Here is a 27057-nt window from a genome sequence, read left to right as displayed (position 1 = left end):
GACCAAAATTAGATAGCTGCAATGTATAATGGCCAGTAACATTACAACAGCAAGCTAGCCAATCAAGAATGTACAGCTGTTTTCACACACCAATGCCACAAAAATGCACAGAAAATACCTTCATGCGACATTTTTTCTTTAGGCTAAGGAGGGAATCAGCATATATTTAAGAGTTCCAATGTAGCAACACCCACTGTAAATATTTTAAATAAACAGGATTACATGCTCACAAGAACTCTTTAATCCTGTCCAGTACAAGTGACAGTAATGTGCTGGCTCATTACATAGCCAAATTCTCCTGCTCTATCTCAATCATAACTCAGTCTGTATGGTGACACTTCACCCTGCAAACACAGAGGCTTCACTACATAGAGCAAAGATTATGTATCTGTTGAACAATTGAAATCTGAAAGCTTTTCAAGATAGAATTATAAGCAGCAGTGTTGTGATGGTTTCAGCTGCCCTGAAAGCAACAATGCACAATTTTACACTAGAAAGATTTCAGTTATAAGCAGCTGTAACACATGAATTAACATCACCATTTTGTATTAAGCTAGCAGCTTAAAGGAATAAACCAGTGCAGCAGAATGACACATGCAAGAAGAAATTCTCTGTTGCTTGTACTGGTTTGCCTGTACATGCATCAAGAACCAACTCACCTGGCAAGCAACCTTACTGAGCTAGGAGTCAGTCATAGATCCACAAGATAAAAATGCTCCAACATAAAACCCACCAAAATATGAAAACGTTTTTACAAGTAGAGCCAAGCTTTATTATAATGAAGTCAAATATGACATGAAAATACCTTCATTATATCCAATATTTATTATAAGCATATATTTGTTACAAGCTGACATCGGTGGGAAACATTTTAGATTCACTTCATCTTACCCGATAATTCATTGTACACGTTTGTTATCAAATGTGGCAGTAATAAGCAGTAAAAAAGGCTAAATAAGAGAGCAGAGCGAATTAATTCTTTCCTAGATATCACATGGTTGGTTTGAAGTGGTAGCAGTAGAGGCAAAGAGCGCAGTTTCAGATGGCTGTTGTAATTGTTTCAGATATTTTCTTGGGATAAACTAACAGAAACTCTGCTTCATACATGAGCCAACTAAGAACACCTTGGAAAAAGCAATGCTTTGAATAGTTGTAAATCAAACCACATTGTTTTTTTTTCTGCATATAATAAAATCACTTATCTGCATTGCTCGACTATGTACTGTAAGACAACCAACTTACCCCCGGTATTCAATGTACTTATAGACGATTCCTGCAATTGCCATGGCAGCAAGTGCATAGTACCAACTGCTTAAAAACATGACCACGAGGCAAAGAATCACTCCCGCCAAGGAAAGTGACCTGCAATGACAAAGGGTAGCACCATCAAGTCAGCGAAGAGGCATAGGCCTGAGAATATTTTGACGCGATTGAGTTATGAGAGGTATGTACCATAACCACAAAAAGGGGGCAAGGCATTTGGCATGTAAAGTTGGCCCCCTTAAGATTAATGCTTGATAACAAAGTCTAGAAAGACCTTTTTTACAGAAGCACTGAACACGTCTGGCATTCAAAGGCATTGCCTCACAGATCTTTACCAACAAAACTTTTCCACACGTGGTCTTGCATGACCGACTGGAGTTAATGACAATCAGATGCTGCCCTTATTATGCATGCATCACCTTGCCCTCCCTTTTGTCACTCCAGTATTCTGTAAGTGGTGGTGGAATGAACTGATATCCATGATACTTCCCTCCAATGGATGGTGCAACTGCCGTATCAGTGATGAGATTTTTCTGTTTTGTTTCATCAGGGCCTTTCTGCAGCTCTTGGCATGTTTGGCCAGTTTTGAATGAGGAAATGACTGCTGTCTCTAAACAAGATAGCTGACACTTCACATTCCCGATTGCTACATGTGTATCACTGAACTCCAAGTAATGATATTGCCCTGTGAAGAATGTTTTACATATCCGCATTGCACGGTATTTGCACAGGTTTCAAAGGCACAATGGACATCAGAGTATGCAAATGCGCAGGAGGATATATTAAAAGCAATACTTTAATGTAGACAGTGTTGTCCGTAATGGATGTGGCAGCACTACTCAAGCAGACAATCATAACTCAAGATTGGAACTGCAAAGTTGAAGTGTTACTATGCTTTCGAGCTAATAGATATTTGTTCTTTTTATTCAGCAAGGATGCCCTGAATAATATTAACACAGCTAAAGACATTTTTGTTTTTGTCAAACATACTAAAATGATTAGCCAGCCTGTCTAAAAGAATCCAGCCACAAAATGTTTATTTACTATGGTTTGGGTGGATGTTAAAAATACCCGCTTGACCAAATTAATACTACACCCTCTCATTATGGCGTCTCATAGCCCCTCGGTTCATTTGGGCCATTAAAGTGCTCAGAAATCAATACAGCAAGTGGGCATGTCTGTTTATCACATTAAAAAAGCACTGCAGGGCACCTTTTAGCGGCTTTCTCTGATAAGCTGAATAGTTTTAGGATCTTTAATTTCCCATATATTCAAAGCAGTTCATTCAGCTGAACTGCTGATAAAACAGGCTGCCTGATGTTACTTCATGTTCACTTATTGGGAGCCTACAATATATAATGATTTTTTTAAAATATAAAATGGTAGATAGAAGCAACAAAGTACTCCTATGATCATATTACCACTGTTGCTACGTACCAGTGATAGTACTTAAAACGTGGCCTCCAATTCGGTGTCTTGAGAAGGCTCTGCAGAGTGCAGGCCAAGTTTACAAACATGTAACACATCAGGAAAAACCTGGAAGTAAAAAAAAAGAACCTATAGAGACAGCTCTCAATGAATTATCCTGCTTCAAACATATAGGCATTATTATCATATAGGCATTAGCCTTCTACAAACATTTTATGAGCAAAAAATACAAAAAACTACCATTTAACTCTGTGCGCAGGTATCACAGGCTATTGCTAGGGAAAACACAGGGAATGCGGGAGATGGAAATTCAAGACGATGAGCAAAACGTGAACACGGTGAAAGCAAGAGCCAACGTTTCAACAAGTGGACTTGTCTTCTTCAAGGCTTGAACAAGGTGAAAGCAGGAACCAACGTTTCGACAAGTGGACTTGTCTTCTTCAAGGCCTTGAAGAAGACAAGTCCACTTGTCAAAACGCTGGTTCCTGCTTTCAGGCTATTGCTATGTGTGATAGTAAGAGTTAAATATTTCTTTGGTAGCCTTGCTTAGTATAGTCAACTTACGTTAATTCAACCCTGATGGGTCGAACTAAACAAGAAGCAGAAAAAACGCCAAAACACACCTCCAATTCATTTGGCAGTATTTGCCCGATTTTAACACGCCCCTGTATAAAATGTGCACCCACTTCCTGTGTGTTCAAAGTAGAAAACTAACGTAGAAACAACATTAAAGCTCCTAAACAAAGTAGATATCTAACGTGCAACCGATTTTTAGCAAGCAAAATTGGGAAGGATCTAATATACACGGTGTCCCATCTATCACGCATAGCATTTTTAAAGAAGACGGGCCATTCTATGCGAAGATAACCAAGTGCGTATTGTTCACAGTCTTGTAGAGCAGCCACCAGTAACATTTTTGTTGATGGCATTCAATTTAGTACTTAATTACAATTAGCAATTCTTTAATTACTGCTCTGAATGGCATGCTGTCAATGAAGGATTCATAGGAAATTGAAAAAAACTTAAAACTGGCACATTATCATCCAGGTACTTTTTGCCCGTTCATTTTTTTTATGGTTGATAAAGAAAGCCCATGAAAAATGAAAAGTATCACGTGACCAATCATCTATCCACATCAAAAAGCAGCGCCCTCAAACAAGCTCCATAGCAGTTAGTGGCAGAGCTGGAGCTCAATCTGGCGAGCCCCGCTCATGACAGCGTGGTGCAACAGATTTCCCACTAACTCCTGTGGAGCATGTTTGAGAGTGCTGCTTTTTGATGCGAGCAGATGCGCCGCATTTTGATGTGGGTGAAATGCAAAAACACTTGTATACTTTGATTTAGGTGACTGTTAAAGAATCCCAGTTGGTCAAAATTTATCAAGAGCCCTCCACTATGGCATCTCTCAAAACCCACTGTGCATTTTCGGGACGTTAGACCCTATTATTTTTTAAACCCTTTGTTGTTCATAGTTGAAAACACAAAGAAAACAATGTGTGAGAAGAAATTCATTGGAAGCAAAGGGTAAAGTAAGGCATTCCATAGTACAGTTGAACCCGGATACATAGAATCTGAAGGTGCCCACAAAGAAGTTCGATATATTAGTAATTCGATATATAAAATATAAATTTTAAATAAATATTTTCAAGGGGATTTTACAACTGTTCAGTGTACACTATAATCCGTTCAATGTGGGCTCGATATATCCAGGTTTGACTGTACTACCACAAATTGTGTCCCGGCCCTATCAAATACACTGAAAAGGAATGAATGATTTGTTCAGTTAAAATGTCTGGTCAGTTCTGGACCGCAGCATTCCCTCAATCTTAGCGGCTTACATGGTGAGGATGGGGGCAATGTGATCAAGGTTGCCAATGAGGATGCCCAGCTCCGAGATGAATGCAGTGAGAAGCAAGGCCCGCACGGGCTCGCCCCTTGAGGAACTGACCGCGAAGACATTGAGCACAGGAATAACACCATCTTTGGCAATGGCTTGAAGCAGACGTGGTGCACCTGCATTATCAAATAATAACAAAAGTCTTGTGGTTTTCCTCTTATTCTTTGTAAAACCTCAGCCTCACATGTGTACATTGCAGCTGTTAAAAATACTAAGGGCAACAAAATGACTGTGTGAAAGGGTGACTCACAAAAAACTGTGCTCTGTCATACAGAATTGAGAAAACATTATTCAAAATTGCTGCTGGCTAATCCTATCATAAAAAGCAATCTCAGCATGCTTTGTTAACATGTGCATTATATAAGCAAAAGATGCATAGGGTTCTATTGTCAGCTTCATGGGGTCTTTCCCATCCTATAACTTGGTAAACTTCAAAACTTCCAAAGAATCTGAAAACTCTCAAGCAAACTTCGGCAACAGTTAAAAGAAATGCTATATCTATTTTCCCACTGGTGAGCATCCACATCCCTCTGGTTATTTATTTATCAGTACATGACTGTTGCGCATGCAACTGTAACACTGCAGCAACAATTACATGTGCTTAGGTGGAGATGCTATCAAGATACTTTTCAAATGTTAACAGCCCATCACAATGGCACAAATTACAAAGGTGTGTACTCTGAGTCTCACACACGATCCCGTCTTTCAAGTAGCAAGTATTGCTTGTGGTCAGGTATATACTGTCACAGTGTGGTCGGCGCCATGACATTGAAGAGAAGATGACAAAGATCGACTGGGTTTGAATTGTGTGCACACAGAATTCTGGACCTTTTGCTGCAGCGTTTATAAGTATGCCAGCATAGCTCTCATATACTGTAACATTATCAAGCTAAGAAGTTGCACACATAGCTAAACTGAAAGGACCTCTCTAAACTTTCTTTGTTTTGCTGGTACACTTGCTAGCAGACTAATGGCACAACATTACCCTGACATGAAACACACAAACTGCAAGGCCTGGCTCCAAACCTATTGGTTAAAGAATTAAATTATGTGGATCCCAAACACTGTGGGAATCAGTGAGTGTGAAACTTCTCAATTCATGCTTTCAATGCAAGAAGCTGTAAGACTCATGGTGCAGGCAGAATTGCAAGCACGAGTGTACATGCTGAGAAGTCTGTAACGTGATGCCTGATATTTAATGCCTCTGAATCCCTTGCCGAGACATGATCAATAGCAGCTCTCAATCAAGATATTGGTAAATGTCTTTTGGAGTCACATTGAGCTATAGGAGCATCCTCTGTGATGTATAAACCAGTGGCACTACACAAGTACTTCCTCATCACACTCCTCCACGTTAATGTCACAGTTGTTATTCGTGCTTTCCATCTCTGGACCTCAGCTGTTTGAGAGAAACCCTGCTATATCTACTCAGTGAGACACTGATGCCAAACCTGGAGAAAGAGGCAAAGAAGCTAGGTCTGCATGCTACACCATAGTGACTGTAATGTGATAGCGTTATCAGGATCGGCCCACCTACATCTTTGATTGCACTGCCTCCAGGATCAGCCAATGTTACAAGCCAGATTAAAATCCTTGTGAAGACACATATTGTGCACTGGTGTCAGGATTGGCCACCTTTTAGTTGCCAAGTCCAAGCCCAAGCCACCATTCTTTATTACAGTCTCTGGGACTGGCCAAATTTTGGTTACACCATTGATGAGATCAGCCCAGTTTACTCGGTAAGACAGCACCTAACCCCACCATACCCCAGGAAGGTAGGCAAACAAAGCTTCATTAAAAAAAAAAGAAGTCATAAGACTAGAATATTTGGCTTGACTGTACAGACACCAGAAAAGAAACGAGGGCAAGTGGAAAATACTCTTCCCCTTACCACGCCATTGAAGGCCAGTGCAAATTTATGTCACCGATTTAGTCTCCAAGGGAACACAGAGCTGAATGGGAAAGAGAGACAACTTTAAATTGCATCATTTTGTTGGTGATAGGATTTTAAGTGAAGTAAGGGCACAAAAAATATGAGTGCAAGCGCGTCATTGTTTAGTTATCAAGAAGTATAGCAGTACTGCATGGAGTGTTGAGAGTGGGCTCCTATGTCCGGCGACACGTAAGCATGTTGAGCCTGCTGCTTAGAACAAACTTTACAGATACTGCACACCACATGACTAAAAAAAATATACATAAACTGGGTGAAATGACTTGTGGCATGATTGTTTATCCTCTTCAGGTTCTGTGTGCACAATTGCGCATGACAAGATAGTGTACGAAAAGAAAAAGCAATGATGATAACGATATTCAAAATATATATAATATATTTAAAATATATTTACAATGTGTTGCATATACCTTTAAACACTTCTAATTCGACCTGTGCTGCTAGTTAGAATAATATGTATAAATTGATTTAGTAAAATGAGTAGGAAGGTAGATGGCTGGGTGTTTCTTCTCAGATGTCAGATACTACATGTCATCATGCAGTGGGCTCTTTTTCATTGTTTTTCACAATGTTTCTCCAAGTATGCTAGGCATGAAATAGTTGATGCTTTCATGTGATACATGACGTTCCTGTAGACAGTCCTGGCACGGAGTCCACATTCTGTAAACTTGACAAAACTCCAATGAAGAATATAACATTTTTAACCTATTCCATTCCACATGCATTTTATGATTCTGGAAATTTAAGAAATGTGGTGAAACTAACTTTTCTATATATAGAATGAACTGCTGCCTCAAGGGGTTATACTCAGAAAGCAACATCAATGCCAGTTCCTAAAGATTTATAACAATTTGTCTTATCAGATCGGATAAATTTGACTCCTTTTATTATTGCTCTTCTCTTTGTGTCCGAAAAAAGAAAACTAGAATATTTTTTTAAATTTTGCTATTTCTTTTCTGAGCCCCCATCAGCTTCTACAAGAGTTATTGAAGACACACACACACACACACACACACACACACACACACACACACACACACACACACACACACACACACACACACACACACACACACACACACACACACACACACACGCACACAAACTTTACTGGGAGCAAGCTGTGTGTGTACCAGTGAGAGACTGCAGTCCAGCTCCAATTGTAGACAGGAGAGATCCCAACACCACTAGCAATGGATGGGGCCAGGCCAACTGTGCCACCCCTAGGCCACCTCCTATGCTCTCGCCAAACCTGCAAACACCATGCATACGCTACACAGACTGCTCTGAGACAAGGCAAGCAGCAATTGGTTGTACAATAGAAAGAGCATAAACATATTCAAGTAATTTTAACCTAGGTGGTATACTACACACAACTAGCATAGGAATTTCTAGGCATTACGGCCTTGACGAACCCTCCTGGCTTTCCCCATGTAATAATGAAGCACCATTTTCTTGTCCCTTAATGTGCTTGTAATAAAGAGCACAAATGCACAGCTCTTAATCAACATATGTTCGCACCGAATTGAAGAAAGCAGCACATCATTGTGAACTAGTGTTGGTGTGGTAAAGAAAAGTCCAAAAGGTGATAGAGAGGGAAAAGGGGACCACATTTAGATTTAGGGTTCTTAAGGAATACAAGAAAGATACTTGTGGAAATCTTGCATCCCATTTAACCCAATCTTGAAAACCGAACTACCAGAAAAGAAACATGGTGAGCAAAGAGATGGAAACACAGAATGTGATATATTAAGCATATAAAGTTTTGGATTTATTTATTAAGGTCGGATAGAAAAATTATAGTAAAATTTGTGTGAAAAAAGAATATAGAAGAAATGAGGAGCATGATGAATGTAATTTTTAACTTACTTGTCTCTGAGGAAAAGGTTGTCAAATGCTGCACCAAAAAGAAACACTCCAGAAATGTCTGCGCACATCTTGTTAAGGAAAACAAGCTTTAGAAACTATTGCATACTGCTATTAATGAGCATGTGATTTGCACAAATCTGCCCACATGCTCTCACGCAAGCACACTCGGCCATCTACCAACTTGTTGTGCATGGTACCTTTGCCTTCTTTGCTTTTGTGCTTCTATGCATTTGCTTTCATGAACACCAGCTTTCCACCACCTTTCACCCATGAATCTTGCTACAAATCAGGCTCAAGAAATTCTGTAATCAGTCTTTCCTTGACATGTACAGCCTGACTGGAGGTACATGTGAAAAAAACTCAGGCTTACCTCCAGTCCAGCTGTGCAACAACACCAAACAAGTTGCCACTTAAAAGACACAAATTTGTTTAAGGAAACAACGGTATACAAAGCTCTGTGTTTCCACCGCTTTCACTGTGGGTTAGACACTATAGCAACACATTAAAATCTGGCTGTGGAATGTCTGTCAACAGGTCATATACATGACACTCAGGTCATGGTCAACAGGTCATATACATGACACCTTGTTATAACGAAATAAGGATATAACGAAGCAAATACATTCCCCTTGAAATCACCATAGACATCCATGTATTTAAAACCTAATTTTAACAAAGTGAAATTGTCCTGTCAATGGATATAACGAACTAGATTCATCTCTGAAACCAAAAATTACCCAACCATTGCGTGTGAATTAAATCGCTTTCTGCGGGGTTCGGCACTTGTTCGCCGCAGCAGTTCAAAACTCCCGCATTCCCACGTCAAATACGTCGTTGAGCAACACTGGTCTTTTTCACCACCGCACGTAGCCGCCCACCTGCGCATAAGCATCAGCTCACTATCGCACTTCTCCACGCTGCGAGGCTAGGCGCGGCGGCTATTGGATTCATTTCATCACAATAGAACAGAAGGCAGCTATATAAAGGCTGTCACGTCAGGTGCTAAAGTGGTGTACATGCTGAAAATTCTCTTATTCAAATTTTATTGCATGCGTGATCGTGTAGCAGTTCCATGAGCTGCTAAGCCGTCTTCTTGTTTCCATATTTACAACTGTACACCCCATTGGGCATGTATACCAATAAATGGTAATAATGGATATAACAAAGTAACGGATACACTGGAGTAATTTCGGCTGCCCCTTCAACTTCATTGTAATGAGGTTCGAGTGTATTACCTCTGGCAGATCCAGAGCAGCCCGCGCCCCACACGAGACCATACCAACACTTCAGCACTGACAAAACCTTGCATGCAGTAAGCACCCCCACCGTCTTCTTGAGGCTGCCCTGGATCCATCTGTATTATACACAGTGTATAATCTACTTTATAGCTGAGCCTGGTTCTTTGCAGAAAGATTAAAAACAGACACTGTATTATCATTGTGTGCAGCTGATTTCAAGCAAGGAAGTACAAAAGGAAATATTTCCTCAATTATGGCATGCTGCTCAACACCGACACAATGTAGCTGATCCTCAATTAAGTAAGCCTTCATTTAACAAAACAACATATAAGAGGTTTCTTTTTTTGGTTTTCATAAATCAGTTTGATTCAAAACAACGACAATTACCTGGCTGAGTAGGTGGGCGCTGCAGTTTCGATTTAACAAAGCCTTTGCAACACAGTGCATATGCATGTTTGTAGCCTCATGCACTAATGTGAGGCTTCATTGGTGATCCTGCAGATGTGACAAAGCGCATTCGCTGGCCTAGTACCTTTTCAGTACTGGCGCTTCTTGAGTTTTGCTCTTGCGTACACGGCACTCAAAAGCATGCGTGAACTTAGGTGAGCTGCCAATGACAGCAGAGTTTGGAGTACTTATGCGTGATAGACTTTCATGATCAACAGAGCAGTGATTTCAGTCTAACAGAGACGTAATCAATGTGGGGAGATTTCCTTAGAACTGACAATCTTATTGTATTTGCGATGCGCCTCAAAAGCTGCCTCACTGCACACGTACGCATGTGAAAGAGTATGTTAAAGTAGGTTTCTCCATACTCAGAGGTGTTGTGTGGAGAAGTCTGCTTCACTCATTTCCTTTGCATTTACATTGCCTGCATTCACTGCATTCACTCATTCTCTTAGCATCTCACAGCAGTATCTGTGCCTATGTCTCGTCTGTCTCCCTCTATGCTTCAGTATCTGCAAGCTGCATGGCAATGGTAAGTGTACGGTAATGGGAAGCAATAGTCCAAACATAATAAATGAATTCGCAAAGGTGTGCTAGCAAGATGAAACCTGGGCACTCTATAATTGCGATATTGGTGTTCATGCGATTGCACCAGTGAACAGTGGCACCTGCGTGCTGTAAGAGGATCCAATGCCTCGTGCTGTTTAGCACACTGAATGCTAACGGTGACTGCACTGTCCAGTTACAGGGTAGCCAGACAATAAACAGGGCATGGTAACGCAGTGCCTAATATGTTACGCACATGCACGCTCACTTTTTTAAATCCTCACTTTCAGTCAGTCACGAAAGTGAACAGGCGTGAAAATGCACATAATTAACATTTCAGTCATAGTTTACGGCAATGAACTCTGTAATTTTCGCGTCACTGTTGGCATGCCCAAGTTTTACGCCAGCTGGTCTGTTTTGACACCGTTCACCAGCCTTCAGAGACAAAGGGGTCAGGGCACCCCGCAATGATCGCTGCATGCAGCCAGGCTACCTGGGCTATCTAGACATTAGTTTTCAAACATGGCATGAACGACAACCTGCAGTACATGGACAGAGTAGAATATGCATTCATATTCTACTCAGCGCATGCATGCATTTACATCAGTGTGGTAAATGCATTTACATCAGTTTACCACAATGATGTGAAAGCACTCAATAGATTGCATTATTATGGTATAAAGAAAGTATGGAAGCAATGTTTGCACTGTTCCATTCTCTTTTCTTTGCAGAGGTACATCATCTCATCATCTGGCAGAGAAACTATGCAGTGTAAAACTGCATGATCACCCATGCATTTTTACACAAGATATTTTCTGTGCTTTAAATAGCATTTGTTAGTGTCAAGGAAGATGTTAGCCTTTTATTGCGACAGCAATTATATGGACACTCGGAGCACATTTTTGCCGTCGCTGTGATGTTCTGTACAAAGTCCATGGGCGATAACAGTGCCGCCGCACACAGTAAAACAAGTGCGTCCTTTGTACGGCTGCACGTGCCGTATCTTGAAAATGATCGGAGGACGGCTCATACCTTTGTGTGTGCTGTGTGCACGCCGCTCTTGCGTTGAAGAGGTAGACCGCACGAAGGTCACTTCACTCGCTGCTGCTGCCGCGTTGCTGACACCAGAGTTTTGAAAGCGAGTGTCCGAGCTTATCGAGCGTGATGCGTTCATGTTTTGCTCGTGCACGCTGACACCATATGCTTTTTAATTCACTTAGTAAGCGAATGTTTTAATGTGTATACGGCCGATAAAACTACCCTTACTGCATACAGCTGTGCACTAATTTGCTATCACAATCGATGCTTCGCCTTGCAAGCAAAAGTGCGACTTTTTTTTTATTTGCAATGTAAGCAACATAAAGCTTTCCAGCCATGAAAGCACTTGAGTGAAAGGATACAGACAATAGACGTAGTCATTTGTGCAGCCAAGGTTCCAACAGGGATTGACTTCTGAGCATCAGCCAAGTCCCCAGAACGATTTGATCCAGCCATAATGCCTTTAAAGAAAGAGAACGAATGAACAAACAAAAAAGTTAAAGAACTCACAATGTGTTAAAGCACTGCAGCTTAAACTAAACAAAGCAACCTTCATGCACTTAAACAATGTCACTTAAAAATATCCACTCCATTCCATTTCAAGCAAAAGTGATCAGTCATTTAACTTTCTGCCATGATAAGTGTATTGCTAAGATGACATCCAAATGCAACTGACTAAAATGAGACATCAGTTACAGCAAAATCATTAAAAAAAGTAATGAGTATCATAAATGAGTTGCAACAAGCCAGTTCGTTCAATGTCTATTGCATTTGCTCCAGATTAGGCTGCACAACTCTTTTGTGTCTGAATGCATGATAGCGCTAGAACTGCATCAAGTTGGACGACACATGGCTCCAAAATACAGTCTGCAAACCTTCAGTTCACATGAATATGAAGTCACTCACCAGTAACTGAAGGGAAGAAGATGGCCACAAGGAAAGTGAAGGAAGTGGTAATGTCACACAAAATCTGGTTGTATGACTCGCTTTTGGACGGGAAGTAAGATTCATCTGATGCTGAGATCACTTCTCCTTTCTCTTTAAACATGACAGGAATGTTCTCTGCAAGACACCGAGAAATTAGCAAAAATTCACCAGAGCCAATGCACCACAGCAAAGAGAATTTTCATATGTGAATGTTGAAAAGCTGACCAGTTCACGCAGATTTGGAAAGTGACACTGGGTGTGTGACCATACGCAAGCTGTTTCATCACAAAACTGGGTATGGGTTCATGCACAAATTTATGCTGCTTGTTTCTTCACTCCAGGTTTCAGTACGTCAGTAGAGAACATGCAATCAATTAATTTATATTCTTTCTTGTTGACAATGGCACCCCAACATTCAATTAGCTTTCGGTGCCATTCTGGATCAGCTATGCTGGTGCTGCTGTAAATAACATAAAAAACATCATATTTATTTTTAAAGTGTGCCATGAATCAGAACAGGTGATGGTATAAAGGCGTTGAAGTGATTTTATAATTGGCCAATTTGGTCCTATAAGCACAGTAAGTGCCAACATACTGCTTATTGTAGTCCATGGTGAAAATGTTGGCACCTAAAAACCTAGCTCCTAGATCTTGCCCATAAATTCTATATTGAATATAACTGTGGCCTGCCACTGTGCAAGAACATTCTGTGTGTGGTCTGACATTGAAGCATGTGGATTTGATGGTATGAATGAGCCTCAGTGACCAAAGTGTCAAGTATCATTAATGCAAGATTGCTACATTTCTACATGCCAACACATTATGAAGTTGCTCTTTAAGCAACACCATTCATTCAATGATCAAGGCCCAATGATAAACTTGTTAAAGATTTCAGAAACGGTTGCTTTTATCTAGCTGATAATCCATAATTCAACAAATGAATAATTCAACAATATTCGCCATAATGACATTATAAAATACGATTCAGATGCACAGTACTACTGGCTACAAATACAGATGTACACCTGTTTGTTCACCTGCACCATAGTTACTGACCATGAAAAGAAAAAGCAATGGCATAAATTTGTCTCCACCGTTCCAGACACTAATAAAATGTGGAATAGGCAACGAAAGGAAACAAGCAATAAAACAATGCTCTCAGTGTTTCATTGCCTGTGTGCAATAAAAGGGAGGTATTCATATCCACAAGAAGCAGAAAGAACTTATGCTAGACAGCTGGGAACCTTACCACAGTTGGTGAAAAATCAGGAGAAACAAACTAACCAAAGAAGGCATCACTGGCCAGACCAGGCAGCGCACTTCGTGTGTGCGCCTCATGTTCCTCAAAATACGGGTAGCAAGTGTGGTCCTCTTCCAGTGATTTGTTTTCATTCTCTTTGCAGAAAATATGCCAAAGAGAGTTGGAAACGTTGCGGTCTTTGGTGCAGTTGTAATCTCCACCACTCAGGATGCGATCACCCAGAACACAAATCCTGCAATCACAAATGTGCGTAGTTAATCTTGGACAGTGCTAAAGACCTAGACAGAGTTGCAAACGAGAGTAAAAAGTGTTCTTTTTTTTTTTGCATAAAAACCAAGTGATGCAACATTTAAAGATGATGCAATGAAAGGCTAGTGAAAAATCAGGCCCTAACAGATGCAAAATTCTGCAGTGATAGTACCACACAAAATGATTTAAAACTAAGGCAGTTTATTGATAACAAGTGCATGCATATTGATGCATTGAGGAAATGCTATTATCAACATTGAATTAAATCATAATAAACCCTCTTGATGTAACTTTACAGCAAAGCTATTATTGTGACTAGATTTGGTGAAGAATGTGTACTCCAAAATGCCTGCTCTTAATGTCAACAAAAATATGCTGAGAGAATCATCGCAGCTAGCGCAATGAAATTTGGAGGAATGTCTAGAATGTGAAGGGTAATGTGCAGGAAAAAGTATAAGCTTGTGAGGCTGTTAGGTGCATTGTTGGAAGTTATCAGATCTGTTAATTCTGCTTTGGAGCTCTTTGGGGTATCCAACAAAGTGTCGTTTCAGACCTCTCACACGTATATAGATGGAGCTTGGTAGGAATAAAGTGTGCCTTGAGAGAGCCAAACAAGAGACATTTCAAAGTTAAACCATAAAAAATTATCAAGTTTCCCAACATTTGGAGTTCTTGATGCTTATCGTGTGACTAAACTGTTTGGCGTATACAAACTACTATATGTATCAATATGAAACGTCATAGTAACAAAGTGTGCATCAGGAGGAACACATTGAATATAGAAGTTTTATGAGCGCTGGGATACCATAGAAAATTTCCAAATTGATGTACGAGCCTTTAATATGCTCCATTGAGCAGTGAAGTTTAGGAAACTTATTTTTGCAAGCAAATGGCTCAGCATTTCTGCTTGAAACTTTGCACCTATATATGGGAGAACCTCTACACTTGGATTCAACCATTCACAAGTATCAATTCATTATGGGTGGTTGCGTGCTGAATGCCACTGGTGTCAGCTCAACAGCTGTGGCTCCATGCGGTGTACAGAGGAGGCTGCACGAGGGCAGCAAGAAAGCTGCACAGGAGCTAAAAATGTCTCTTTGCCAGTGAAGAGACAACCAGGCTATAAGAGGAACATGTTGGGCCTCTTTGTCACAAACCGTTTTCTGGAATTTGGGTTGTCATTCTGCAAGGTTGCACAAGTCTGCCAGGCCTTTTTCTGAGACTTACTCAACACCTGGCTTTCCAGCATAGCTGACGAAGGCTCCCACATATACAGAAGTGATGGAGACGAGAACACAGAAGAGGGCAATCGGCGCAAGCTTGGAGACGAAGGCAACACCAATGAAGACCACAAAGGTCATCAGCACCAGCAGGATGGTGCCATAGGTACGGAAGTTGTGGTACATGACCTCTGGATCTTCCCGGAAGTCTCCGTACAAAGACATCTCAGGCACCAGATAATTCTGTGTGGAAAAAATAAAATAAAGCATAGACAACATGATATAGTGTTTGCTTGTCCTTTATTCTTCAACAGTCTAAAGATAAAAATGGGCCTTTGCTAAAAAGATGATGGTGAAATAAGTAAAATTGGCATAAGGCACAGTCACCTTTCTTCCACTGCCCTATTGTCATTTTGTATCCCATGCAGCACCTCAAGCACTTATCAAAGAGTTACCATGCAGTATACTTTAAAAAAAAAGGAGGAAGAAGAAAGAAAGAAAAGGAAAAAAACCTGCAGTGCATAATGGATGGTTATGCGTAGTATTTAGTTGCTTGCCTGCCTACTCACTAAGCAGTGCATAATGTGGCACACATTAACTGAAAGTTGCAGACATATTGAAGGCACACTCAATTTGCTGGAAATAAGGCTTTGACTGGGGCTAGTTGGTATGACATTGTTTCGTTTACTGCGCTACACTGTTACATGAAGGACAAAAAAAAAAAGAAAAAGAAACTGACACACAGGTGCACAACTGATTGTGCACTTGTGTCAAGTTCATTATTTTGTCCTTTGTGTATAGCGCAATAAACAGAATGATGCTCTAAATAAGGAGCTTTCGAACTGAAAACTGTAGTGATGTTATACATATATGAGCACATCCAGAGCACTTGACTAATCATGTTTATGGCAGTACTTTTGATACATAGCAAACACTAAGAGCCAAAAGTTCTGTACAAGAAGGCTTAAACTCAACGAGCCTAGAAAGGACTCAAGAAAAATGTTTACTGCACAGGGATGACTGCTTGCTGAACTACAATTTTACTTCTACAGTCACAACTACAATTTTACTTCTACAGTCACACCCCGTAGAACCCTTCCTTACAACCATACCTAGATATGGAGGTAATACAATGGCAAAAAATATTTACCAGAAATATTTCAACAGCGCCAGTAATGTACATGGCTGCTGCCACGGTGGTGGCTAGGTAGAAGAGAATTCCCACTGCACCTCCAAACTCTGGACCCAGGGATCGCGAGATCATAAAGTAGGAACCACCCGCTGCAACAAACCATTCAATACAAGGTTACTTCCAATACAGAATGCACCCAGGAAGCAGGTTCCAAGGTCACCAGAAAAATTGGCTAAGAAAAGTAATAAAGACATTTTCTCTCTCTCTCCAAGCATTGTATCCACTATGAATATGCAAACAGCCCTATTTTCTGGAAGGCCTTATTATACTCTGTTGCCACAGACAGCTCAAAAGAACACAAAATAATGTTTGTGAGCATGTATGCAGTGCTCGTTGACACTGGAAGCTCATCAGTACAAAAAAAAATATTGGAAAAATCTATTATCCAGGAAGAAATAAAATCTAAATGAGGTATTTTCAATGTTCTCCACCACCAGTGTGTAAGCATGGATATTGTGTGACCTGAAAATGTACCAAAGACATTCTAATTGCTACTGAACTTAAAATAATAAGGATCACCATAATATGCCTTGTTAAGTATGCCAAAGTGCCAGTGCCAGAAATAGAAAAAAGAAAATGTTGCTGCTTAAGACAAAGCTTATTAGTTTATAACTGTTTCCAGTGTTGCATGTACATAATGCTGTAATGTTCTTGCTGGCACCAAATGGTGATAGCTTCATGGATTTAATGAGAACATTTCTAATAGCGAAAAAAGAGGCCGTGTTTTATCAAAGCCAGTTCAACCTTATGAAACCTCTGTCAAAGCTTCCCTTGAAGGCATTCAATGTAGAGAGAGAGAGAGAGAGAGAGAGAGAGAGAGAGAGACAAAGTGCTGTGTGCATCCTTTTCTTCTGTTCTCATCCTGTTTATCACTGTTAAAATTTCAAGATGATCAACCACATGTGCGATCCTGACATTATTCAGGAAAAAAGAATAAAAAAAAGAATGAGAAAGACAGAAGATATAAATGACTTGCCTAGTAGTTCACACAACATAGGGTCCACACATTGCAATACTTATGCAAAAAGAGGAGCAACGTTTTAATAAAATACATCACTGAACCCCCTTAACTAACCAGCCTGGCCATAAGGGAAAGTGCACACATTCAATAGAAGTTCACCCAGGTCCACAGGCTGAACACATGGCCAGAGTGATTAAGCACAGCTGTGCTACCAGTTTAGCTAACCAGCAGCTACTTTTCTCGTTGGCTACACAAAACTAGTGGTGCGCAAAGAAATGTATTATATGCATCCACAGCAAGAATGTATTGCTGTGTGCACAACTTAATGTGAAAAGCAATTACTAAAGATATAAAAATCAGAAAAAATAAATTTGAGTGACCCATCTGTGCGATCAGCATATAAAATGTAGCTTTGTAGCTTTGTGCTACAGTCCAGGTGGATGCCAATTTTCCCTATTATGTAAAATACTAATTCAAAGTAACACGACCTCGCACAAATACTGTAAAGCTGGCTGAAGGGGGAGTAGATGGTGGTGCAAGATCCCATAAGCTGAAAACTTAATGTAAGTGCTCTAATAAACAAAGCCCCCCATCCACACAACAGCACTTCTGTGAAGCAATGCTAACATAAAGAGGTCTCAGATGCCTCACATGAAGTTGCAGAATGTTATGAGTATGAAAGAGAAACATAGCGAAGAATAAGTTGCTGCAACATTCTTTTTTTAAAAACATTTCGTATTGGCAGTGTTTCTCAAAATCTGCTATCATCATTCCTAGCCCACTTAAGCAGGAGACACATGGTGTGACATGTCTGAAAGGTGGATGCTTCGGCTGTTGGAACTTGTTGGAACCTGTTGCAAAGGTATTGGATGTGGCTGTTGGCATGAATAGTTTTGTGCTGGATTGACTCAACTTGCACCATGTTGTTTATGCTTAAAAGTTGTGCAACTCTACTGCCTCAGGGCAGTTTTCTGCCATGTCACTCTACACTGCAAACTCTCCTCCATGTACAGACAGTTTACTCTACCTGTGTGACTTGCTGTAGGTGCTTGATTCACACTTTCTACCACTCAAATTGCTGCACTCCTGCCATTCATTACACTTAAGTATTCCAGCCAAAAGTGGCCACAATTATGTGGGAAACCAGAGAGACCTATTCAAAGGGCGATAGGAGTGAAACATTTTCGAACAGCTTAATCTGACATCAGTGTGTTTGGTGTAAATCTTTGAAAGGGAGGTAGTTATGGACATTGTGGAATGTAAAATTTAACCAGCAGCATTTTTATTGATTTTATTGTTACTTGAAATATGTATAGCTTTAGAGAATGACTTATATCCAAGTTTTTGAAAAATGCAAGTCTGTATATGACACGAGTGGAAATTGTTGCCTGACCAAGTACTCTCCCTCAAACTGTGCACTGATGCGTGAAAAGTCGTATGTGGCTTTTCAGTTTTGTCACTCTTGCATCATGACTCTATCATTCTAAACCTAGAAATGATGGCAGGTATTTCTAAATGTGTTGTTAAGTGCAAGTAAAGCTGTGCGCGAATAATGGCATTTGTGCTGTCTGGTTCTCTGGTGTCAATGTCTGTATGCCTTACCTTACTTCTGATTCTCTGTTGAGTTGAGGAGAAAGTACATATGACACCAATGTTTGTGACCACATGCACACCATAGGTAAGCTTATGTTCAAGGTGCGTTTCAAGACTATTTTAACATTTAAAGGCCTACTGCAATGAAATCTCACTTGATCTTTATTAGTAAAAAATGGATAGTAGATGTCACCAAAGAAATTGCGACAAACCTGTAAGGCTAGCAACCACAAAAATTGTTAATTAAGAGCACTGAGATTGCCCCATAAAAATTAACCAGCCTCTCTAATGGTGTGCTCTGCAGTTACAGGATAAGGCGGATATGACACCAATGACAGAATCACATGGTGTGCCCTTCCCCCCACTGGTATCTTATTATCTTGCAAGGTGCGTTGTGTATGGGTGGAGCAGAGAGTAGGCACGTCAGTTTGTGTAGGTACTGCATCACTTCCCGTCAGCTGTAATGGCAGTGCTTCTTCCAGTTTTAGTATGGAAAGCGTGAATCTTTGTAAGTTGCTTCTGATGCATTAGTTTGAATTTGGTTTGCAAAATTTCTCCTCAAGCCTTTTCTGTAGCTGTGCTATCACTACAACTATTTGTGCAATGCTAAGTTTTGCTGCAGTTGGCCTTTAATCTGCTATGTTCTGTAATAAAAAAAACTAATCTGCAAAACAGAAGGCTTACCTGGCACAATTCCATTGGTTGCAATAGCGCTCAAAGAAATGCAAGTCGTAAATGTCTGAAAAAAAAAAAAGGAATTGAAAATGGATACACGAGATGTGGTGTTAAAGTGGAGGAATAAGAGTCCAGCAGAGCACATATAAGCATGACAAAGCAGATTTTCCTTAAATCAACTTCACTTCATTCAATTTACAGAGACAATTATGTTGCGCATAAAGTTACCAGTATGCAAACAAGTTTTCCCATTTAATTTCTTGTGCATTTTGAATTCGGCCCATTTTGAATTTTAATTTAGTTGTAGCAAACAGCAACAAAGGAAGCTGCGGGTGACCAGGAAAGAAAGCTAATTAGGACAGCTTTTTTTCGCAGCTTATTTATTTCGCAACTCTCGCCTAACAATGCTGGTGTGCAGGGCCAGGTGACAAACTATATCCACGAAGCCACTCCACTAGCAAACTATGAATATTTTTTTTGCAAAGTCGCCCTGTTGCAAATATGTAAATAGTTTACCTTTATTCTCTGTATTCGAAGAAAAAGAAGAAATAGAAATCCCTTGCTTCACTGCTGTTCTCCGAGCGCAAGCTGGCTTCTTCGATACAAATTCTGAGCAATATTACGTCCAGAGCCATATCCTCTTTCTTCTTTCTTTTTTTTTCAGCAATGATAGGCCAGTGGCCCGACGAGGACGACAATGATGCGCGACTATGAGGTACCACGATCACTATGTTTGCCGCATATGATACGGCATTTTCAACAATAGAGATTTTTTGGTAGCACCGTGTACAGTTGCATTATATAACCTTTTTTTCTTTTTTTTTAAGGAAAGACTGCAACAGCGTTCCCAAAGGCTTTTGCATTGCTTGCAGTGCATCGCGGACGCACGCGATAGGGCACCCCGATGCGAGCGCATCTCGTGTTGACCACGGAGACGCAAATGCGAAAACGAAACCGCGCACATCGACCACACAGAACGAGCTTTATTTAGTCACGCGTCAGCGTTGCCCAGACTGCTGTACTTCAAAAATTCAAATACAAATTTTCTATTTACCGCATGCGGTGAATTTTCGCCAGCTTGCTGTGAGACGCGTACGGTTTAAGCTGCAATGCATAATTCAAGATCGAAAAGAACGTGTCCATCTGTTACATCCTTTTTTTAAAAATTCCGCTACGTATAGAGACGTCATGATTTTCTGCTCATCGAATGTGGATGCGTCTTATACGGCAAGCGGGCTTCGCTGTAGAAAGATAAACAATGCTACGGAGCCGACTTACCGCTACGTAAGGGAAAACTAAGAGAAATAAGGGAGTGCAAGTCGCTAAGTGCACAGAAAGTCTCGATCAGAGGCGGCAACCTACTTACCACACAACAGCACATAAAGACGGTGAGGAAGGCGACAGGGACGCCGGCTGTGCCGACTATCCAGACGAGACGGATGAAAAAGATGACACCGAAGATGTTTTGGATACAAGGGAAGTAAACACCCGCCAACGTCCCAAGATTGGCTTTCTGTAACAAAAAAAGAAGAAAATATGCAGATACAACGCAAATCTTGTAATCAATGCGAGGCCAACCTTCCGCGAAGCGGTTAATGAAGTGCTGGAAATTAGCCCATTTCATTCCTACGTCTCTGGCGTCAAAGGAAACTGGCGCGCACGCATGCGCGTGCACCCATTCCATACTACGCAATGTGACACACGGGGCGACCGTCCCGAGGAGCTAGTTGGCACGATAGATGCATACATGCGATTGTGGCCTAATGTTTAGAGCATCGGTCGTGTAATTCAATTATTCTTAAGTGTGAGCTATTCAGCAAGACAGCAACAATGCCCAGCAGCCACGGTCAGGAAAGTCCGGGAGGGTTCGCTTTAAAACGCCATACAATAAAATAATGGGCGGAAAGCTCCAGCCCACCTGGCACGCATAAGCCCACGTGCAAAGCTACCTATGTCCGACTGCAACAGCATGGCCTGATCCCAATACTCAGAATGGCATGAAACACAGATAAGGTGCGAGCCAATATACTCGACCTCGAGGTTACGCCATTCATTCGGGTAACTCGGACAAGGCTGAATGTATAGGGTCACACACACACATTGTCGCGGAAAGAAGAGTAGGTATACTTAATTAGCTTCTTCATGGCTGAGCCAACGCGCACAGAATAGCGTTAGTCATAAACCTTCCTCGTCGTTTTGCAGACCAGAATTCAAGTCCTCTTCTCACAACATTACACGATGTTACATTATACAGGTTGTCCCACATAACTTGAGCCAGAGGTTTAAAAATGAAAGGCACTCCGGACGCGTATTGAACCGAACGCATAATGTTGGCACTGGCCTAGAGTTACTGGGGCTATTTTTTTTAATTTACCCTTAACTAACGGATTATAGTTATGTTTAATTAATCAACTTTTTAAGTACTGGCTGCAGACCACAAGTATGATACGCAAAGTTGTAGAGCACCTTGAGAAACCGCTCAATAAATTGTTTCCAACACAATATATCTCACGTGGTCCTTTTTTCCGCGTTCCGAAGAAAGCCCGCGAAATATGAAAAAGGACCACGTGACGGGGCGATTGAGCCCTGTTATTGTGCTGCTCTCAAGCGTGCGATGGGTGAATAACGTCGGCTGCAGCGAGACTAGCCCTCGACAGGGCGTTATGTCTGGTGTAGGTATCTGGGCATGCGGCTCTGGGCATGCGGTTCTAGCCTCTCCTAGCCCCTGCGACGAATCGCTTCGTGAAATGTGGCAGAAGAACTTCAGTTTGGCCTAGTCTGGCCAGATTACCGGCACCCGCAAGGCGAGACACGTTTGGCGGACCGAGTATAGTCAGCTGGTTCACTGTCGCCTTCACGGACCAATGGGAGCAAAGAAACCCCCGGAAAAGGGTGTTCTACGGCGTTCGCTCACGGACCCGGGCAAAGGGCCCAAGTCATATTTGAAAAGTTGTAGAACGTGCTCAGAAACACCCAATGAAGTTGCTTTCATTACGTTTTATTTTGAAGGTGGTTTGAAAGAAAGCCCGCGAAGTATGGGAAAAAAAAGTGATTTAACTGCGTGATTTATTGCGTGGCTTTAGCAGCGCTATCCATTCTGTTTCGAAAGACCGAAGTCCGCATGCATATCGAAAAAAAAAAAACGCAATCGGCCACACCGTGCTCCTTCGTTTGTAAAGTTTGAAATCCGCCACGGCCCTAAATGATAAGAGAGGTAGGCGCCGAACACGGATGTAAACACACTCGTTGGCTTTCTTTACGACGCGCATAGCAGTTGCGCATGCATGGGTGCCCCCGTATCTTCTCCCCATCAATCCAGCTTATTATGTACAACTTTGTTTAGCAAAACATTTTCTTGGGCGAGTTGGTTCTTATCTAAGAAAAAAAAAAACTAGCGCGAACAAAAAAAAACAAAAACAAGAACGAACTGTGTACACAATGATTGGCGCTTGCATTCATGGCGCCAGTCCTGTGAACTTGTGTTGTGCTCGTTTTTTTTTTTTCGCGCAACTGTATATTTCTTTTCTTCTTAAATATAGAATCTCTTCAAGCCGCGTGGAGAGGGGGTGGCTACTTTGAATGATGCTGGTCGATCTGCGTTTTGCGCTTCAGCCACTCCGGCGGTCTACCTTTCTGAGAGCGCGCCATCTGTGCTACATAAAATATACCCTCATCAACGCACAACTTCGCTTCAGCACAACTTCGCTGACGCCATTAATCATTTCGCATAAATGCTGGTTTAGACAAAGTCGCCAGGTCGCCGCTCAAAACGCTACATTTTTAGTGAAAACTGCTAAGTGATGATGACTTGCTCAGAATTTTGTCGTTTCGATGTTTTAACTGTTCCTAGACGTATTCATTGTTTTTCTTTAACCTATTAAAAAATAACAATTAATACGTCTAGGAACAGTTAAAACAGAAACGACAAAATTCCGAGCATGTCAGGAAAAAAGAAAACACACGATTAAAAAAAATAATATCGGTATCAAATCTCAAGATTGTGCTTTGCCCAAATAAAGAGAGAGGAGAGAGAGAAGTCACAAGGGAAAGGCAGGGAGGTTAACCAGACTGAGCCCGGTAGGCTACCATGCACAGGGAAAGGGGATGGAAAGAGGAGAAGGAGGAGAGGAGTTCACAGCTTGCACTGTTACGCACGCAAGCGTTCATCACTGAGTAAAACAAAAAAAAAACTAAGTTATAGGGTTTTACGTGCCAAAACCACTTTCTGATTATGAGGCACGCCGTAGTGGAGGACTCCGGAAATTTCGACCACCTGGGGTTCTTTAACGTGAACCTAAATCTAAGTACACGGGTGTTTTCGCCCCCATCGAAATGCGGCCGCCGTTGCCGGGATTCGATCCCGCGACCTCGTGCTCAGCAGCCCAACACCATAGGCACTGAGATCACTGAGGCAGTCACAGACGGTCACACAGGCCTAAACAAAGGAGCTTTGATGCACCCATTTGCGTGAGTATGTCTTTAGACGTAGCTACAAATGAAGGCGCATATCATTTATTTATCCCTTCGGATAAAATGTGGAGGAGGCATTTAATTCAACCAAAGACCCTTGAGGAATTTTACCAGGGTAATTTACTAGTTCTTTACGTCCATAAAAAAATAATCAGCCCTTCCACTCTGTGAAGAAGGCCGATCAGCGAGGCTGTGGTGTGTTTTACCTCAGTCAATGCATCTATGTATATATAGCTATTATTATTATTATTATTATTATTATTATTATTATTATTATTATTATTATTATTATTATTATTATTATATTTTTTGACTGTGGAGCAATTTATTCTTACTCTTTTTGATGTAGTGACGTGTGTAAGTACCACCGCATGGCAGACTGGAATTCCACAATATCTACAACTTCACTGTAAAATACGCAATTACGAACAGTAGATGTAACTCAGCGTAATGTTAGAGCCGTCTTAGAGGCTAATTGTCATATAATTTGTTTCGAGATAGCTTCGATAAAACAAGAGTTACAGCCGTTTTCTTTAACCATACTCCCTCCGTAGAAGGCCATATATTGACAGCAGACGGGAATTTGGAACGTTTACAACTGCACTGTGAAATAATTAAGAAAAGTAAATGAAACTCAGTGTAATGATAGAGTCGTCTTAGCGGCCGATTTCAGTAGGTTTGGTTCGGGATAGTTTCGATAAAACGAGAGTTGCAGCCGTTTTCTGTAACCATACTCTCCCCGCAGAAGGCCATGCATTGACAGCCCCTCAGACGGGGATTCTGTAACGTTTACAATTTCATTGTGAACTAATTATGACAAGTAAATGAAACTTGGCGTAATGGCAGAGTGGTCTTAGCGGCCAATTTCAGCATGATTTTTTCCCCAAGATAACTACATTAGATTGAGAGCTACAGAGCATTCACGAGAAACTGGAGACGAACATTTTTTCGTGTCGACGCGACGCGTAGACGGACGGGCATCGACCACCGCCGGAGGGTAGCTATATATATAGCTTCGCTATAGAAGGTTACAGAAGAAGTCGCTAAGATTCCAAAAAAACTAAGTTCTCGTTAAGGTGACTAAAAACACGCTAAATTTACACTTTCCGACTATGTTACCAACACTGCTTCACTAAGGCGAAACGATTGTAGTGTACTAGATAAAATGATACACCACTTTGCAAGGGCTTCCTGCATGGATTCTCAACGCGCGTCTTTCTGCGGCGAATTTTTGCTCGTTCGACATTTCAAAGCCGATTTCTGCAGTCCTGTAGAGGGGCGCCCGACACTTTATGGATTACGGTGTCTAATGCATTGCGGCTGATCCTCTGCCTTTCCCATGCGATGAGCGCATTTGAAGCCTCGAGCTCCGAGAGGCATCATACCCCGCGCAGCAGCCGCAGCGCGCTGTGCCGCGCGCCACCCGTCAGCAAGAGCCCTGTAGCGGCGTGCTGCGTTGTGCCGTACAATCCAGTAACGTTGGTGCCGTACGGCGCCCACAGGTCGGCATCGTTCGCGTGGAAAGCAGAATTTCGGGGATTCGTACAGCGCACGCGCGCGCGCCGCGCTCTGTTCCCACGCGGTTGCCCATTTTCTTTCTGGGGCAACTCGCTCCCAAGAGCCGAACGACAATGCGAGAATCTCGCCTCGGCACCCGCGCTCTTATCAGCTCCCGCGGCCGGCGTTCGGAGATAGCACGTTGCGCGGGCCGGCGACTGAGAGAAACGCAGGATGCCGTTTCCGCAACGAACGCAGACAAGCCACGTCTGCTGAATTCGACGATCGCGCACGCAGTTTCTCGCACGCCCGCGCGAATGTCGGCTGTACTAGCGGGAGAGAGAGAGAGAGAAAATACGCGTTGCGGTGTGAAGACGAATTCCGATCCCTTTATCACGTTGCTTCTCGCGTACTGTGCATAGGCGCGTCTGTCTTTTTTAGCCTGCCTTACGCGCGACCATGGGCGCGTGTAAGCAGCACCAGGGTATACATATATGAGGGACAGCCGCACAACTCGAGCGTTAATACGTCGCACTATGCGACTCCGCGAACGCTGTGGTTTGTTTTTTATCTATTTTCTTTTTTTTAATGGAGTTTTACGTGCCGAAACCACGATCTCATTATGAGGCACGCCGTAGGGAGGAGTCTCCGGATTGCTTTCGACCACCTGGGAATCTTTAACGTGCACTGTTACGATCGGCCAGCGGGGGCAAGGACCTTCGAACCTCTTTTCGATTTCCTGAGAATCGCTTAAGCTTTGTGAAGTTAACAGTACATTCCATCAGTCAGGCCAGTGGCGGCACTATGATGTGACACGTTTGAAGGAAGACAGCGTGGTTGATGGATGACACCGGGCCGCCGACCACGACGGTGGGACGAAGAAACTCCCTGGAAGTGTGTTCTGCGCCGTTTCGTTACGGCCGTTGCTGGCCGCCCAAACCAATCGGCCCAAGAACCAGCTAGTTGCTAGGCCATTCCATGAGCCGAGACGCGTCGACTGAGACAAGCGTGAACCCTCCTATTAACACGTTTCCTCTCCTTTCTCCGGAGCAGTGAGCCGTGTGCGCCCGAGGGTATTTCTCCCATTGCGTTCAGGGAACAAAGGTGCCGGAGTGATATGCGCACCCTCGCCCTCAAGGCGGAGCCTTCGGTCACCGATGGTGCACCGATGGTGCAGCATTTTTTCATCCGTTGCTTACTAGTGAAACCAAAGCCTTTTTTTTTTTCGTTCTGCGTACTTGAAAAGCGGAAGAAGAAGCCGACTAGCACGAATGTGCACACATCGGCTCCCGATACTTTAAATTCTTTCGCTTGGAAATATGTGGTTCCTGTGGC

At 42.0% G+C, this 27057-nt stretch overlaps 1 protein-coding gene across 7 annotated transcripts in view; it reads right to left on the bottom strand.

Annotated features, from left to right (window-relative positions):
- The window catches only part of kcc (solute carrier family 12 member kcc), a 436470-nt gene that overhangs the window by 54743 nt on the left and 354670 nt on the right, over positions 1-27057 (bottom strand). For 5 of the 7 annotated variants that reach the window (XM_065424384.1, XM_065424386.1, XM_065424383.1 and 2 more), the window contains 12 exons: positions 21122-21268; positions 19765-19819; positions 16485-16615; positions 15342-15577; positions 13889-14097; positions 12584-12739; positions 12040-12138; positions 8409-8466; positions 7673-7791; positions 4530-4704; positions 2701-2799; positions 1243-1362 (listed from right to left, as the gene is read on the bottom strand). In XM_065424384.1, coding sequence (XP_065280456.1) covers positions 1243-1362; positions 2701-2799; positions 4530-4704; positions 7673-7791; positions 8409-8466; positions 12040-12138; positions 12584-12739; positions 13889-14097; positions 15342-15577; positions 16485-16615; positions 19765-19819; positions 21122-21268 — 1604 coding nt within the window. Of the gene's footprint in view, positions 1-1242; positions 1363-2700; positions 2800-4529; positions 4705-7672; positions 7792-8408; positions 8467-12039; positions 12139-12583; positions 12740-13888; positions 14098-15341; positions 15578-16484; positions 16616-19764; positions 19820-20271; positions 20361-21121; positions 21269-21882; positions 21902-27057 lie in introns of those variants that run through there. The other 2 variants (XM_065424388.1, XM_065424389.1) reach the window with 2 other exon arrangements.

The sequence above is a fragment of the Dermacentor albipictus genome, chromosome 1, assembly GCF_038994185.2.
Source record: "Dermacentor albipictus isolate Rhodes 1998 colony chromosome 1, USDA_Dalb.pri_finalv2, whole genome shotgun sequence".
Lineage (NCBI taxonomy): Eukaryota > Metazoa > Arthropoda > Arachnida > Ixodida > Ixodidae > Dermacentor > Dermacentor albipictus.
The sequence above is the reverse complement of the archived record's forward strand: the minus strand, read 5'-3'. Positions and strand labels throughout refer to the sequence as shown.